The 15,999-nt window shown below is 49.4% G+C and overlaps 1 protein-coding gene across 3 annotated transcripts in view; it reads right to left on the reverse strand.

The window, feature by feature from the left end:
• The window catches only part of HSPA12A (heat shock protein family A (Hsp70) member 12A), a 115,219-nt gene that overhangs the window by 14,178 nt on the left and 85,042 nt on the right, over positions 1-15,999 (reverse strand). For all 3 annotated transcript variants that reach the window (XM_049764444.1, XM_049764443.1, XM_049764445.1), the window contains 5 exons: positions 6,892-6,977; positions 5,931-6,058; positions 4,988-5,174; positions 2,475-2,579; positions 500-616 (listed from right to left, as the gene is read on the reverse strand). In XM_049764444.1, the coding sequence (XP_049620401.1) occupies positions 500-616; positions 2,475-2,579; positions 4,988-5,174; positions 5,931-6,058; positions 6,892-6,977 (623 nt within the window). The remainder of the gene's footprint in view (positions 1-499; positions 617-2,474; positions 2,580-4,987; positions 5,175-5,930; positions 6,059-6,891; positions 6,978-15,999) is intronic.

The raw sequence follows: 15,999 nt of genomic DNA on the forward strand, positions 1-15,999 counted from the left end.
CTATTTTGGACCAGAACATGGATGGGGCCCTATTCTCACAGGGAAGAGAGAAAGGGGAATGAGGAAAGGCGCCTCCCTGAAGCTGATTTGTGCTTGCTGCAATCATGGAGTGAGGAGTCCCTCCCACCCACACAGTCCTGCCCTGCCCTGTCCAGCTCTGAGCCATGTAGTGCTCAGGGCATAGACCCCCCAAAAAACACAATTTCCCACTTCCATGCCCAGCTTACCCCCTTCATGGCTACTGGCCTCCTTAGTTCCCTCTCATTCTAACACTTATGTCCCGGTCTATCCCTGAGGGGCTCATGTCCACTCGCCCCAATATGAAACCCTAGTCTTGGAAGACACGAAGTAGAAAAGCAAACCGGAAATGCAGAGAACAACAGGGGACCGTGAGCCACTGTTTCCTCAGAAGGAAACAGGCCTGGGATGTGCCTTTCTTGTTCACAGCCAGTGGGAGCCCCCAGAACTGCATCCTTGGTCAGAGACATCCCCCCCTCACCTGGTAGGCGGCTTGTCTCATGAACTGCTTCGCAGGCTGTTTCCAGATGGCGGGCACTGTGATGACCCACCTGACATCCGAGTTCTCGAACTCAGAGCCTGCCTGGTCACTCAACTCCTGAAACCCAAGGAAACACAGCAGTGGTCAGCGGCTTCTGCTGGGCATACAAGGTCTCTTTGCCCAGAACCCAGAATTTCCTGGCTGTAAATTCTCATGGCATCTATCTACACCACAGTCTCGGGAAGCAAAGTTACAAAGGTCCCCAAGGTCTCCTCCAGTCTGCAAACATTTAGCAAGCCTCCACAGCAGCAAGGAGGCTGCTTGACTTACACCATTATATTCCAGGATCCCATAGGGTTCCCAGTCACACAGTTATGATCTCTGAACACTGAGCCAGGACTAAACCCTGAACACTACTGGGTGTGGCCCTAAAGCAGTGGTCCTCAAACTATGGCCCGCGGGCCACATATTGTATTTGTATCTGTTTTGTTTCTTCATTGCAAAATAAGATATACGCAGTGTGCATAAGAATTCGTTCATAAGTTTTGTTTTTACTACAGTCAGACCCTCCAATGGTCTGAGGGACAATGAACTGGCCCCTGTTAAAAAGTTTGAGGACCCCTACCCTAAAGTAAAGTAAACAAACAAGTAAAAAGACTATTTTGTCAGCCAACCACCCCGTTGCTCATCTTCCATGAGGCTGCCGAAAGTCAGTAAGATGACAACACTTCCTCTCACACAACCTTCAGGCCTAGTCTCTGCATCTGCATAATGGGAATGATAATATGTAGCTCCTAAGGGCTGGAGTGATAGCACAGAAGTTAAGCATTTGCCTTGCACGCTGCTGACCCGGGACAGACCCGGGTTTGATCCCTGGCATCCCATATGGTCCCCTGAGCCTTCCAGGAGCAATTTCTGAGCACAGAAAGTACAGAGTAATCCTTAAGCACCACCGGCTGTAGCCCCAAAACCAAAAAAATCAAAAAAGATAGCTCCTAATGCAGCTGCGAGAAGTGAGAATCTTTGAAGAACCTGAGTGGAGAACAACTGCCTTGGAAAGGAGCACGATTTCACATTCCGAGCCTGCAGACCCAGATACCATGATCCAAGGGAGATGGGGGAGATGCAGGAGGAAGGGGCGGTGGGGGACTATGGTGGACATTTGTCAAGTTCCAGCGCTGGGCCAGGCTCCCAGGGATGTGCCGGCTTAACACAACTGCCTGCCACACTTTCCCTTCTCCAGAGGCAGGGGAGTGAGCTCGAAAAAGTACCTGCCTGCCACATGCATCCACCTCCTGCAGGAAAATCTACACCTGGAACCTACAACCCAGAAGGGTCTCAACAATCCCAAGGATTGACAGGGGACAATGGGCAGGGGATGTGAGCCACTTCAGGTACTTTGAGGAGGATGGAAGTCTTTCTGTTTGTTCACTTAATGGAAGCAAATTTCTTTCCCTTTTTTTTTTTTTTTTTGCCTGAAAAGGAAGCAGTGGCCAGAAATGTTTAGGAACCTCTGCATCATGCAACTCCTTCCCCCGCCAAAGAGAAACCCTCCCCTCCAAGCACCTCTGATTCCCTGATAGCCACAAATATTAGCCCGTCTCTGGGATCCACCGGCTTGGGACACTTCACCTGAGTGGGATGGAACCATTGCAGCTTCTCATCCTGCAGACAGGACTGAACCCAGGATGCCACTCAGGGCCTTTTGCTCTATCTCACACGGCATAGCTTGTGACCCCTCTGGTGATTGCAGTCAGTTTCCAGGCCTTCTGTGGACACCTGCTAATCACCTACTTAGTCTGAGCACTGTCGCACGTGCTGTCGCACCATTGGTGCCCTTTCTTCTAGGCCCTTCTATGGGAGTGGCACAGCCTATCCTATGGCCTACCCATGTCACTGCCATCAGCAGCATAACTATCCCTTGAAACCCTCACAGGTGTCCCCCCATCCCCGTCCTATACTCCTGGTCTCCTACCTTCAGGGCCTGCTCCTTAAAGTACTGCAAGGCATATGCAAAGATCTCCAGGGCTTTGACCTTCTTGCCATTGGCTGCTGAAAGGTCGGTGTCCATGGTCAGGTCCTGGGAGGGGAGAGACTAATGATGAGAGCAGGTAGGAGAGGAGATGAACCCCTGCTGGATGGGAGCTGGGTGTCCAGGGTCTAAGGTGTGTGCATGAGATCTGAGAAAGACAAGGAGGGGAGATGTCCCCAACCTGTCAGTGGTTATGTCCTCTCAAGCAGTAGGCCCTGGGTGTCCTTCCTCTCTCCTCCTGCCTTACTATCTCTTTGTCTCCATGTCTCTCTTTCTGTGTCTGTGTCTGTCTGATTCTCTGTCTCTCTGCCTCACTATCTCCCTTTCTCTGTATCTTATCTGCCTCTGTCTCTATGTATGTCTCTCTGTGTCTGTCTCTCTCATTGTCTCTGTCTGTCACTGTCTGTCTCTGTCTCTTTCTCACTGTCTTTCTCTGTCACTCTTTCCCTGTCTCTCTGCCTCACTATCTCTCTCGCTTTCTCTGTCTCTCACTATCTCTCAGCCTGTCTCTATGTCTCTGTCACTGTCTCTCTCTGTTACTGTTTCTCTCTGTCTCTCAATCTCTCTCTCCCTGCAGAGACAGAGCCCAGGAAGAGAGAGAAGAAAAGCCATTTCCATGCTATTCCCACACACAGTCATGCATGGTCACCCTCGGGTTCCCCTAATGGAGGCCTCACTACCAGCCCTAATGCTAATCAAACCTAAAGCTCCTCCCTCTAGCTGCCTCCCTACAAACTGAGCCAGAGGAGCCCCTACTGTAAGGCTTGTTCTGTCCAATCTGAGTGGAGCCCATTGCCATCTCCCCACCCACAAGAGTTTATAGCAGATGGGAGTGTGGATGTGGGACAGGACAATCACTGTGGGACCCCAAAGGTGAGATGGCCTGTGGCCTTCAAAGTGACAGGGGCTGGGCATGGCTCAGCCATACAGACTTGCCTCGAATGTTTGGGGATTTGCTTTCCATTCCAGACACAACCAAAATGGAAGATTTTAAATTCTTTGTCATAGTGGTAAGAAAAGGCCCTGGAGGGCACAGCTAGGAAATGAGAGGAGAAGTCTCCCCAACATCAGGAAAATTCACTTGTCATGGGGAGACGTCCCAACTGACAGGGAAAGATAGGTGCCCTCAATGCTGTTCAGCTGGTGATCAGGCCCTGCCTTTGGAGTTTGATGGGGCATCAGCTGGTACGAGCCATGAGGAGCCCCACAATATGCTGTCATTGGCACTCCCTGACTGCATGTCCACCTGCTCCAGCCTAACTCTCAGCGCTGAATCCTATCAGGCAAGGGGGAAGGAGGCTCCAGGTGGGGGCAGGGTGGACAATAGCTTCGTGGGTGCCCACAGAGCCTGGGAAGGTGGGGGCTGACTGCAGGGTCTCCCAGAACATCTGTCTGAAGCCACTTAACCGGCAGACAAATGAAAGCAATAAAGAGAGACGCCAGCAACAGCCCAGCACTAATGATGAGCCAGCAGAGGGCTTGATAGGTCTTGAACACACACACACACACACACCACGGGTGGTTCTTATTGGCCCAGCACACACACACACACACACACACACACACACACACACACACACACACACACGCATGCATGCATGCATACACACAGACACACAGACATGCACCCCATAAGGGTGATGCTGACTGGCCCAGCACACACACGCACATCCAGACACAAAGACATACACTGTGAGTGGTGCTTACTGGACCAGCATACATACACACAGACAGATACACAGACACATAGAGACACACACAGAGATACATTCACACACATACACACATGTATGCACACCGTGGAAGGCAATTAGTGCCTCTGCCCAGAGGAGCAAAGCTCGGAGATAGCCAGTGATCTGACTATTCCCTCCCTCAAGGCAGCAAGAGGCAAGATTTCAACCCAAGTAGAGCCTTTGGCCTTCATACTGGGTGCATCCTCCATCTCTGAGTACTGAAGCGACTCAGAAGGGGCAGGTGCTCATGTGGGAAAACATCCCTGATGGCACCTCACCAGGCTGGCCTCATGGCGAGCACAGCCTGCCAGGCAATTCCAGTTTCCACACATACCAGGTTCATGGGGTAGTTACTAACCAATACTTCCAGCCTGGTTTGTTCACTGCAACAAGATCCCCTCTTAATGCTCCCTCTCTGGGGTCCTATCTCAGGGCCCTCTCATCTCCCACCCCTTACTTCTAGAACCCCAAGAAGCATAGCAGAGACCATCCTAAGCCCAAGTGCTGTGGTGATTTCCCAGAGAGAAGAAGCTGTGAAATGCTCTGCTTCTCTACCTCTGGGGCCACATGAATATCAGCAAGTGCTGTGTGGTGGCTTCTAAAACCCCAAGTACACAAACTCTGTTTCTGCAGAGGAGACATTTGGAGTACCCTGTGTGGGGCCCTCCACCCCCACCACACTGTGATTGAGGACCTGAGTGTGGCCCACATGGGTGCACGTACCCCCGTGGTGTGAAGCTTCATCTTGAACTTCTCCAGGTACAGCCACTGCTTGGCCTCGGCAGGATCCAGGTCGTGGTAGAAGTCTCTGGCTGCATAGCCAAAACTATGGAACTTCCGGTCGGGGGTCAGCAAGATGGTGGTGGGTGTCTTCTGGTTGGACACACCAGGGTCACCCCCTTCCCAGCGCCTGCCAACAAAAGAAGGCACTGGCTATGAACCGTCTCTACCAGCCTACAGGAGTACCAAGCCATGAGCCAATGTATCCTCAATGCATGCTTGGCTTGGGAAGTCAGGGACACTCTGGAAAACTGTCACAGTTACACTAGTGCCAGCAGAGCCAGGAGCACTTGCTGATGACCATCAGGTGCAGATGAGTGGGCAGGAGGGCCTGGGGGCTGCTGTGTTTAGTTAGGGGAAGGGGCACAGGAAAGGGCACTACAGGAACAACCACTGCTTGTTCTCAGGCCTCTGCTGCTGACACCCAAACTTTCTCTGCTCCAAAATCTGTCCCTGGTTTGCTGAGCTGCAGTGTCCCAGCACCTCTCCTGGAGCATCCACACAGGGGCTGAATCCCAGATGAAGGCCTTGAGGGCCCCGACAGAAGCCTCCAGCCTGTGTCCATCTGCACAATGCAGACTAGCAGCTGGAAACTGCTGGTTTCAAAGGTCTAGCAATTGCCCGAGGTTATGCGGGCACTGAGGCCACACAGACACTGCCCTCCCTGTCACCTATGCTGGACATTAAAGCTCCCAATTCAGTTTTCCATGTCTCCTGAGGACCCTTCTCAGACCAGCTACACCTGAATCCCACCTGGGCTCTCAGGGTGAGCCATGAGGCACAGTGTAACCAAAAGGGGCCTGGGGATCAGGCTGAGCTGGGCAAGTCCCTGTGACCTCTGGCCTCTCCCAGACCCACCCCAAGCGGCCTAGCCAGGCTGCCTCACCTCATCACATGAATGCACTCAGGCTCCTTGGTGAAGCTGTAGGCATAGCCACTGGAAGTAGTCCCGAAGTCGATGGCCACCACCACCAGGAACACCGACTGCTCTGCCACATTTGGGTCAGCATCGTTCTACAGAGACACAAGAGGCCTCTGTGCCTGGGACTCCTGGTGCACCAGGAGAAGGACTTAACCTGTGAGGAAACTGCCAGGCCTAATACAGCACACCTGAGCTCAGGGACACCCATCCTTGGGGCCAGGCCATTGCAGGCTCCGGAGTTAATGACATGCTGCTGCTATGTACCACCTGTGGCTCACACTGGCATGTGACTTAACTAACCAAGCTGCAATGCCAGTAGCAATGGGTTAGCAGTGTAGATGTTTTCTCAACAACACAGAACTCCACATGACAGAGCGACTGTGAGATGTGGGATTCGGTGTGTGCTACTGGGGGCAAGGAATGGGGACCCCTTTTCTTTGGGCTCACCTCACATCACAGCCAGGAGCTGAGGATGTAGAGTCTGAAGTCATAGCATCTGGCCACAAGGGCTACATCCCCAGTTCCCAGCATTCTGAGGGATGAACCGGGACAGTGGGGGCTCTAAGGTGCTGCTCTGACAGAATTGCACCCCACTGTGAATGTGGGATGCAGCCTGAATGTGAAAGGTGACCAGAAAGCCAAGGCAACCAATGCACATGTATGTATATACAAGTAGATATGTAAACTTGCAAACACATACACACATGCATACATGCATACACACCCAGAAACCCAAGGTAACAAGCACATACATATACACATATACACATAAGAGCAAATGCACCCCTGTATGTGCATGCAAACACAAGTCCAACTGCACATATGTATCCACAGTGCATGCTTGTATCCCCACACATGCAGGCAGATCTGCATCTGCTCATATGAAGTGAGTACACGTGCACCCGTGTATGTATGTGTGTCTTACCGCAATATGGGAAGGAGACAGAGGTGTGATTCCTGTGTCCCCCAGACTCCGGGCTGGAGAGGAATAGGCAGATGTAGGGGCCGTTTCTGGAACGAAAGACAAAGGAAACCCCTTAGAAATAAGAAGGAAGGACCCAGGAGCAGCAACTGAGGGCTCACGGTTTGGCTCCCTCAGCACTGGAACCCTTGATTAAGGCAGTTAGTGTTGGGGTAAGGCCACATCTGAGCCAGCAAAAAAAATGTATCTGTCCCACCACCCCACTGTGCTCAGGATTTGAGGCAGCTAGACAGAAAGTGCCTTTTTCCTAGGATCAGTACCCCTTTGGCAAAGGGGCCACTCCTTGCCCTCTGTCCAGCACATGGAGTGGCCAGAGCTAAGCATTTATCTGCTACCATGGGCAAAAGTCTGTGCAGATTTACTGTGGGAAAAATATCTGCCACTCCCTGAAGGTTATGGGGCTCCCTCAAAGGCTGACCACCCTGAGGGCAGAACAGGCGGGAGGGAAAGATCCAGAAAGAATTTCTTTGTTCAGTAGCTGCACCTCCTCTCTTCCTCTCACCAGGATGGAATAAACCGCCCCTCTGGGGAAACTAAAGAAAGGTGTAGCTACAGATTAAGAAAACCCCCAGCAGAAAAGCCTTCCCCAGGACCACCAACACAACAGAAATTAAAGTAAAACAGAGCAAAAAGCACAAATATGATTCAGTCCATTGCCTGCGGCTCGGCCCCAACCAGGGAAGAGCACCTCAGGAGAGTCTCCCTGGCCCGGGTCTGTGCTGAGAGGCCCCAGTGCTCTGCCCAGGCCTGTCAAAGGTGGAACTGCTGGCTGACCATGCAGGGGCAGACCAAGGCCTGTCTGTAAGCCAGGTGCCCTTGGGGGCATCACAACAAAAGATCCTCTGAAGGCAAAACCCAGAAAAAAGAAATGAAGCATCAACAAAGAGGGGAGTATCCAGAAAGGCCTGTCTGCTCCCCAGAAGCACCAGGAGGGCTTCACTGGCCTCTTCTGCCTCAGAATGGTCGTAAGACCACATTCACTGGCTTCTCCTCCTGCCTGTGATATTCCAAGTGGCAATGCTAGAAGGGGAACCTGGCAAGTTGAAGGAATTAAATAAGTAAGGGATGGGTGGGAGAGTGAATTTGAAGCCTCAAATCTACAGTGTTCTCTCCTCCCTCAAGACCTAGATAGGCCATCCCCAACACCTGTTTTATCCCCATGAGATTCAATTGCAACCTCTGGAAGAAAAGGTTCAGGAATCAGCAAGTACAGAGACCAAAAATCACTATCACCCAGCACACATACAGGCCCTAAGCACTACCAGAAGTGATCCCTGAGCACAGAGCCAGAAATAGCCCCTATCTACCAACCTCCCACCTTAAGCAACAATAACATTCAATACCTTCTCCATGTAAATGGTCAAAATACTCTAGAAAGAGCCATACATAAAAATATCCTTTCTCAGTCATTAGAAAAATATAACTCAAAGCCATAGGATGGGTAGAACTAGAAACAAAGGGAAAGAACAAATGTTAAAAAGAGGTGGAGAAATTAACTGATAGAAATGCCCACAGTACAGTCATGATAGAGAACAGTTTCATGGTTCCTCCAAGTCACAGACAGGTGACTTAATCATGCCTAAAAATCCATTCCTTAGTATCAGCCCAAAAGAACTGAATGCAGGAAAATGGTGGCGGTAGTAATGGTGGTGGTGGTGGTAGGGCAAGTAGAGAGGAGACACAGGTTGCATTCAGAGGCCGTTTAACTTAGAAGCCATGTGAGACATGCACATGGCAGTTCGAGCCTTGTTAATAAAGCTGAAACTTTATCTGACTGCTGTGGGTCATTTCCTCACTGTTATTCTAGAACCCACAGACCCGCCAGACTGTAGGAGCTGCAGGTGTCGGGCTAGGTTGGGCCGAGAAAGGCCTCATCATCCATCCATTCAAGCTCCACAAACTAGAACTCTACAAGTAATATTTAATACAACATTCACAACCACCAAAAAGCGGGACCAGCCCAAGTGTCTCTCGACCTCTGACTGAATAGGTGTGATCTAAACCAACAGCGGAAATTTAATTCTGCTTTTAAAAGGTGACAAAATCTACTTCCCATGAAACATCCAGAAGAAGCAAATCCATAGAGAGAAAAAAGCAGACCAGAGGTTACCAGGGCTGGAGGAGAGCAGGAAACAGGCTCTTATTGCTTCATGGGTTGAGTTTCTGTTTCACATAACCAAGTTTCTGAAACACACACAGTAGTGATGATCCTACAATATTGTGAATGTAATTAATGGCATTTAATTATCCATGACTGAAATAGAAAATGCTGTTATGTATTCTTCACTACAATACAAAAAGAAATTTTATTTTAAAGTTAATTTCATCTAGATTGAGAAGCCATTTATGATTCTTCTGAGCAGAGACACTGGTCAGTGCTCCAGAAAGGAGAAGGAGGAGTATGGCCCTTGGGGTGTCTGCTAACCTCTGTGTCTAGATATCTCCCAGCACAAAGATACCCTGTGCATAAAATCAAGCAGAGATGGAACCATCTGGATACAGCCAGATGGTCCTTCTATCTATTGGCAAGAGATGCACCCTGCCTTGCCCCTTGGCATTGGACAGAGAGGTTCCCTCTCTCTGCCTGCAATCCCAAAGGCTTGGGCTTGTGTGTCCAGTCCCACAGAAGGTCTTGGAAGAAACCAAACATTTAATTGCCCAGAAAATCCAGTGATGGCAATTAGCAAACAAGTTATTATCTGCAGACAAACCCTCCACCCCGCTGTCTGTGGGCTTCTAATTATCTCATCACGAAATGTTCTGGGCATGTCCTGGGCCATCTCCCAGACTTTCAAAAGCTGTGCTGTTGGGCCACACCGTGAACACATGCCTTAGGGCCCTGAGGAGTCCTGGAAGGCCAGGGGCAAGAGTCAAGAATTTGGGGGAGTTCTCCCTGCCCCCCACTGACACTAAACAAACACTTTGATTTATTATTCCCTGCTCAGCAGAGCTTTTTTGAACTTCACTGACTTTCACCATCAGCAATGTAAACACAGGTCCCTCTTCGAGGTGCTTGTGTATAGGAGGGATAGAGGAATCAGAATTTAGATATAAACCTGACATGCTAGCCTTTCTCTCTCTCTTTCTCTCTCACTCTATCTCTCCCTTTCTCTCATTATTTATCTCTGTCGGTCTCTCTCTTCTCTCTCATTCTCTGTCTTTCCACTCATTCTTTTTTCTGTCTGTCTGTTTCTTATTCTTATTCTTTCTCTCCCTCTTTCTCTCATTATCTCTGTCGATCTCTCTCCTCTCTCAATCTTTCTGTCTGTCTCTGCACTCATTCTCTTTCTGTCTGTCTCATTGTCTCTTTGTCTCTGTTTCTTTCTCCTCTTTTTCATTCTCTGTCCCTCATTCTCTGTATCTCTCTCCTCTCTCATTCTGTCTGTTTCTGTCTCTGTCTATCTGTCTCTCTGTCTCTCTCCAGCCCTGGTGGGTGATTCAACAGCTACTGTTCACCAACCCAGAAGAGAAATACACAAAGACTGGAGTGACAACTTTCGTATTCCAGCTAATATTCTTTAACTACTCAGCAAGTTAGGGTTATGCTTGAAATTTTACTGGGGAGGAACAGAGAAGCAGCTCAAAAAGTGGAAGCATAAGCTTTGCATGATGGGGACCTGGGTTCCAGCCCAGGCACCACATAGTGCCTCCCCAAAATACCCAAGCCAGGAGCTCTGAGCCCTTGAACTCAAAATGTGACTCCAAAACAAATAAATTCAAGAGGGTGGAGGGGAATATGGAAAAGCTTGCTTTAGGGCAGAGGTGATGGGAAGGCTCATTCAGATGAACAAAGTGTTTGCAACCTCACTTGGGGCTTTCATTTGTGGCCACACGGGGAAGTGATCAGGCAAATTGTAAAGGGTCAGTGCAATATCATGTATTGATCAATGGGTGTTTCACAGGACAAACCTCCTAGAACACAAGAGAAGGGAGACAGGGTCATCTGTTGTACAAGTCAAAGGCTGGTTTATTGGTCACCCACACACCACTATCCATAGTCTGAGACAGTCACTAACTGCGGCTGAGTTTCTGCTTTCAGAGCCAACATGACCTCAGCCCCACAACAGCTCCAGCTCAGCACACTCTGGGGAGCGAGGGGAAAAGCAAAAAGCATTGCCTAACAAGAAAGAGATTTTTAAAGAGCAGATTTGGGAGGGAGAAACGGGGGCTGATGAAAAGACAAATGAGACCCATCTGCAGAGCAGGAGAGGCAAAACCGGAAAAGAGATTAAAGGAAAACACTCTGCCAAGAAGTGTGGTCAAGGCCGAGCCCAGGGGTCTCGGGGGTTAGACCAAGCTGCTGTTTCTGTTACATTCAACATGGACCTCAAAGCATCTCCCATTTTGAGAGCCAGGTCACGCTGAAAGGCAGAAACAGAGGGATTTGATGATTGTGCACCAGAGCCTCAGAGCAACACAGGACATTTAAGAATGGCAACTAGCTGATGACTAGCACCCCTGCTGTGCAGGGGTGAGTGCAAAGAGCAGGTTCTAGGAGACAGAAAACATTTCCCAGCTCCCCTCTGTTGTGCAGCTTAAATCAGTGATATTGTGCAATCCATGCTACCAGTTCCAGTTCCCAGAGAAGAAAACTAGGCCCATAGGAGTAGGTCTTGGTTCACTTTTAATTGGAGGGTCTATTCCCCAATACTTTCTTCAAACAAGAAATACAATACTTTAAATACAATTTTGGGAGGTTGCTGGAGATATATTACAGCAGGTAGGGCACTTGCCTCATACATGGCCAACCTGGGTATCAATCCTTGACATGATAGATGTTCCCCAGAACCCCACCAGGACTGATCACTGAGCACAGGATCAGGAGTAAGCCAGGTGTCGTCCAAAATCCAAAAGAAGAAAAATAGTTCCTGGGGCTGGAGAGATAGTAAAGGGCTCAAGGCATTTGTCTTAACTGTGGTTCAATCCACAGCACTGCATATGATCCACTGAGCACCACCAGGAGTGGTCTCTGAGCACAAAGGATGAAGTAACCCTTAGTACTGCTCAAAATTCCCCCAAAAAAATAACCAGAAAATTTTTTAAATAATGCATGTGGCAATACTGATAAGAATTAAAATATTTTTGCAGCAAAGCAGAGGATACAGAAGTCAAAATGTCTTGAGCAAGACTCTTCTTACCGGATTTTCCACCACCTCAACCCAAGTAAACTGGAAGAAAGGAGTTAAATAATCCAGTCAAGAACTATTCCTTTGCCTTCAGTGGTATAACTATGTTGGCTTTATTGGGGTTTCGGTGATTTAAAAAAAAAGTTGCTTGGCTTGTAAAATTTCCACAGTTTTCACTTACTTCTGTCCCTAATAGCTTGCATCAAAGTAGAGATATTCTCTAATCAGCGTCTGGAGAAGAGCATGTTGAAGCCATAATTCATGAATTTGCTTGTTGCTCTTTTCTGCTGGAGACTTAAGTCAGCAAAGGGCTGTGAGCAGGATCCCAGTCTTTCCAAGAGACCTCAGATCGATCCTGCCCCATAAATACAACATTTTCAAAGCCAGAGCAGGACCAGGGGGCTGGGCTGGGCTGCCTTGGTTCTGCTGGGCTTATGCAAAATGACAGGTGATCTGAACAATGGAGACAGACTCCCAGCTTTTACAAAGAGGCGGTCTTGCTAGCTTTCAGTTTTACTGGAAATAAATGCTTGATTTACAGATTCTTAAGGTCCTAAACAAAGAAAACTGAAATATATATATATATATATATATATATATATATATATATATTCACCTCTATTCTACTAGCTGTAAGAATGAGCACCATATTTCCAGAAATTGTTTAAAATCAGGCTATCTGAAAAAGAAAAGCTCTCTCTCCCTCCTCTCTCTTCTCTCTTCTCTCTTCTCTCTCTCTCTCTCTCTCTCTCTCTCTCTCTCTCTCTCTCTCTCTCTCTCTCTCTCTCTCTCTCTCTCTCTCTCTCTCCCTCCTTACATCCCCTCTCTGCAGTGTCAGCTTTGAAAATTGATCAGCTCAAGGTCATGTGTAGGTTACTAGCAAATACCTTTTAAGAAGGGAATTAAAACAGTTTTATTACCCTGTAACAGGCCGCATGGCTAGCTGAACTAATGCATTATTACCGTAAGCTGAAGTTCCATTCCAGTAAATAATTTATGGCATTTTTTTTAAATCACCATGGCTGATGTGCAGAGTAAATGGAAATTTTATTGGCATGAACTGGGAGACCCTTCTGGCTACAAAGAAAACTGCATGCAAAATAGCTGCTCAATAATAGCTATGAAAATGTGCTTTCATGGTGTCAGGAACCAAGCACAAACTACATGTGGGATCCATCCTGACCTAGGACAGCACCTTCCAATTTACACTCCCCACTCCCAATGGTGTAGAGATAAGATGCCCCAATGAGAACTAGGGCAGCTGGGATCCCTAAAGACAGTGACATCAAAGTCCTAGTACCTTAAACCATGAATGTCTCTCATTTCTTTTTGCTGGTTTGGTTTGGTTTTGGGGGCCACACCCGGTGATGCTCAAGAGTTACTCCTGGCTATGCACTCAGAAATAGCTACTGGCTTGGGGGATCATATGGGATGCTGGGAGATCAAACTGAGGTCTGTCCTAGGTCAGCTGCGTGCAAGGCAAACACCCTACTGCTGCGCCACTGCTCCGGTTCCAGTCTCTCATTTCTTTCTTAACCACTAGGATGGATGGACACACACACACACACACACACACACACACACACACTTCAAGAATAAATAAAGAAAAATCTAATATTTTTATTAAGAACACTTCTTAATAATGTGCATCCAACCATCTATCCCTTCTTGCTCCACCAGAAGCCCCATAATTTGGAGGCGTCCTACCTCTTGTGTGTGCAATTAGGATACTTCCATTAACCCTGTTTTCCTTCCATGAGCTTTGAAATAGGAAGTTTCCAACATGCCCTAGTCCAGTGGCTAGGCCTAGATGTCCCTGGTCACTAGTCCTTCTCCTGTCCCTGAATGCTCTGAGGCTTGTGAGCCAGAACTGGATGACCTGAGACTCCAAACGAGAGGGTGGACCAAGAACTGGCAGGAGTTTTCTTCCCCAGGAGCAATTTTGAGGACTATGAAACATATGAAACAATAGAAATTTTCCCAAATCTACAACTGTCTCCAGCCATGGACTGGGGCTCCTGTCCCTTTAATAAGAGCAAGGGCAAACTGCCCAAACCAGCTCTGAAACTCTTGGTGACAGGAAGTCATGAAGAGGAGCACAATGACCAGCCAGGAAGCTGCTGCTCAAAAAGACCAAGGAAAAGAGAGAAAACATGACAAATGGGGCTCAAAAGAGTCCCCCAAAGCCAGGCACCCACAGAGCCTCCCATGCAGCCAGACAGCGGCATCCAAAGCACAACTCAGGGAAGGAAGCAGCCTAAAGAGCAAAGAGGGACTCTGCAAGCACCCCAATATCTCACTGCAGAGGGCCCCCAACACTCTGCATCATTTCTAAGACCTGTGAGGAGTCAGAAGGGCCTCGCTCCCCATGCTTAGGACACACCTGTCCCCCAGCTCTGCCAATCGCTGTGCAGAGATCAGGCCTGAATCTGAACTCAAGGTGACTGTATATCACAGGACAATGAAGCAGAAATGACCCCTAACCTCCAACCCTCCCCTCACTGCAGTGTAGGCCCATCCAAGTTCTTCAGCTCCTGAGTAGGAAAAACTTGGGGGCTCCTGAATGAATCTGAATGGGTTCCTTCCCACTACATCTGGGTGCACAAAACTGTGCTATGGAGATTGGGTGTGTCTATAGGCCGAGGGGGGGGGGGGTGGCGCATGTTCCCATCAACAGTCCATGGCTCCACAGGGTCAGTCTGGCTCCACCAACTCGTCTGCAGAGTGGAATGTTCCAGATCACAGAGCAGCCTCCGCCTACTGTCACACCCCGTGGAGCCCGGAATGTCCTTGCTGGCCCCAGAGAGTCCACAGAAATTCCCCAGGCTTGAGGAGTGGGAGCTGGTTTCTGGGCTCAGCACTGCCTCCAGCTTCTGCACCCCACCTTCCTCTCTCCACACACCCAGTCTGGGAACAGTCCAGAGGGTGTGGTCACCCCTCTGGGGCATTTTGAGGGGTATATTGGCCACCCGAGAGCCACTTCAGTTCTATCTGGACAGTTTGGCAACAGAGTGAACTGTGTCTGTCTGAACTTCCCCACCACCCCATCTCCTCCAGGCTGCCCCTCACCTGTTTGACTCAGAAGGAACTAGGGTTCTTCCATGGAGCCCGTGATGTCAGCATGTACTTGGCCCTAAGAGCACCCCAATCCTATAGCCCTAGGACTCGGTGGGGCTTAGGAGAACACCCAGATACAAAGGGAGCACCAGGCAGCATAGAGCAAAGGCAGTGCCAGTGGAGAAGCCCCTCCCACCCAAAGTCTGGCACCCTACCAGATGGTCCCCATTACATCACATCCACCACCTGCCTCCAGCACCTGTGACTGGCCATGCCCCTCACAGGATAGCCAAGCCTGGACACAGCAGACTCCTTCATACCCCCCACAAGCACCCCCATGACTGCCCCACAGTTCCTGTGTCAACTGTGTGGAATCAACCGCCCTGGGGTTAAACCATCCACAGTCCTCACCTGCTGGTGCCACTATAGGGAAAGGAGGGCCAGGCCTACCCCAAGATATACTCGCTGGTCCCCGGGTCCCTGAACTGATCTTTCAGCATGAAACATCCATCTCTGCTCCATAGCACTTCCACATACAGGACCCTATCCAGGGCTCTGGGCCTCAGCTGCCAGCCAAACGACAACAGTGTCCATGCCCAGGGCTATATGGAGACCCAGGGAGGAAAACGAACCAGGGCCAAGCTGGTTCCCAGGGAACCTCCTGTTCTTACAGAGAACCCCGAGCATACAAGCTGGCAGAGGCTCTCCTTCTGAGGGTGGCTGAGCCCCTGCCCTGGACCAGAGATGGCCACACCAACCACTGCATGTGCTCCCCTACATGAATAAAGCCTGAACAGGAACATGGGGTGGGCTGACATGCCCTGGAGTACATGGCACCCCACTCCTCATCTTTCTACCTAGAGCACCC

The sequence above is a fragment of the Suncus etruscus genome, chromosome 17 (genome assembly GCF_024139225.1).
Source record: "Suncus etruscus isolate mSunEtr1 chromosome 17, mSunEtr1.pri.cur, whole genome shotgun sequence".
NCBI lineage: Eukaryota > Metazoa > Chordata > Mammalia > Eulipotyphla > Soricidae > Suncus > Suncus etruscus.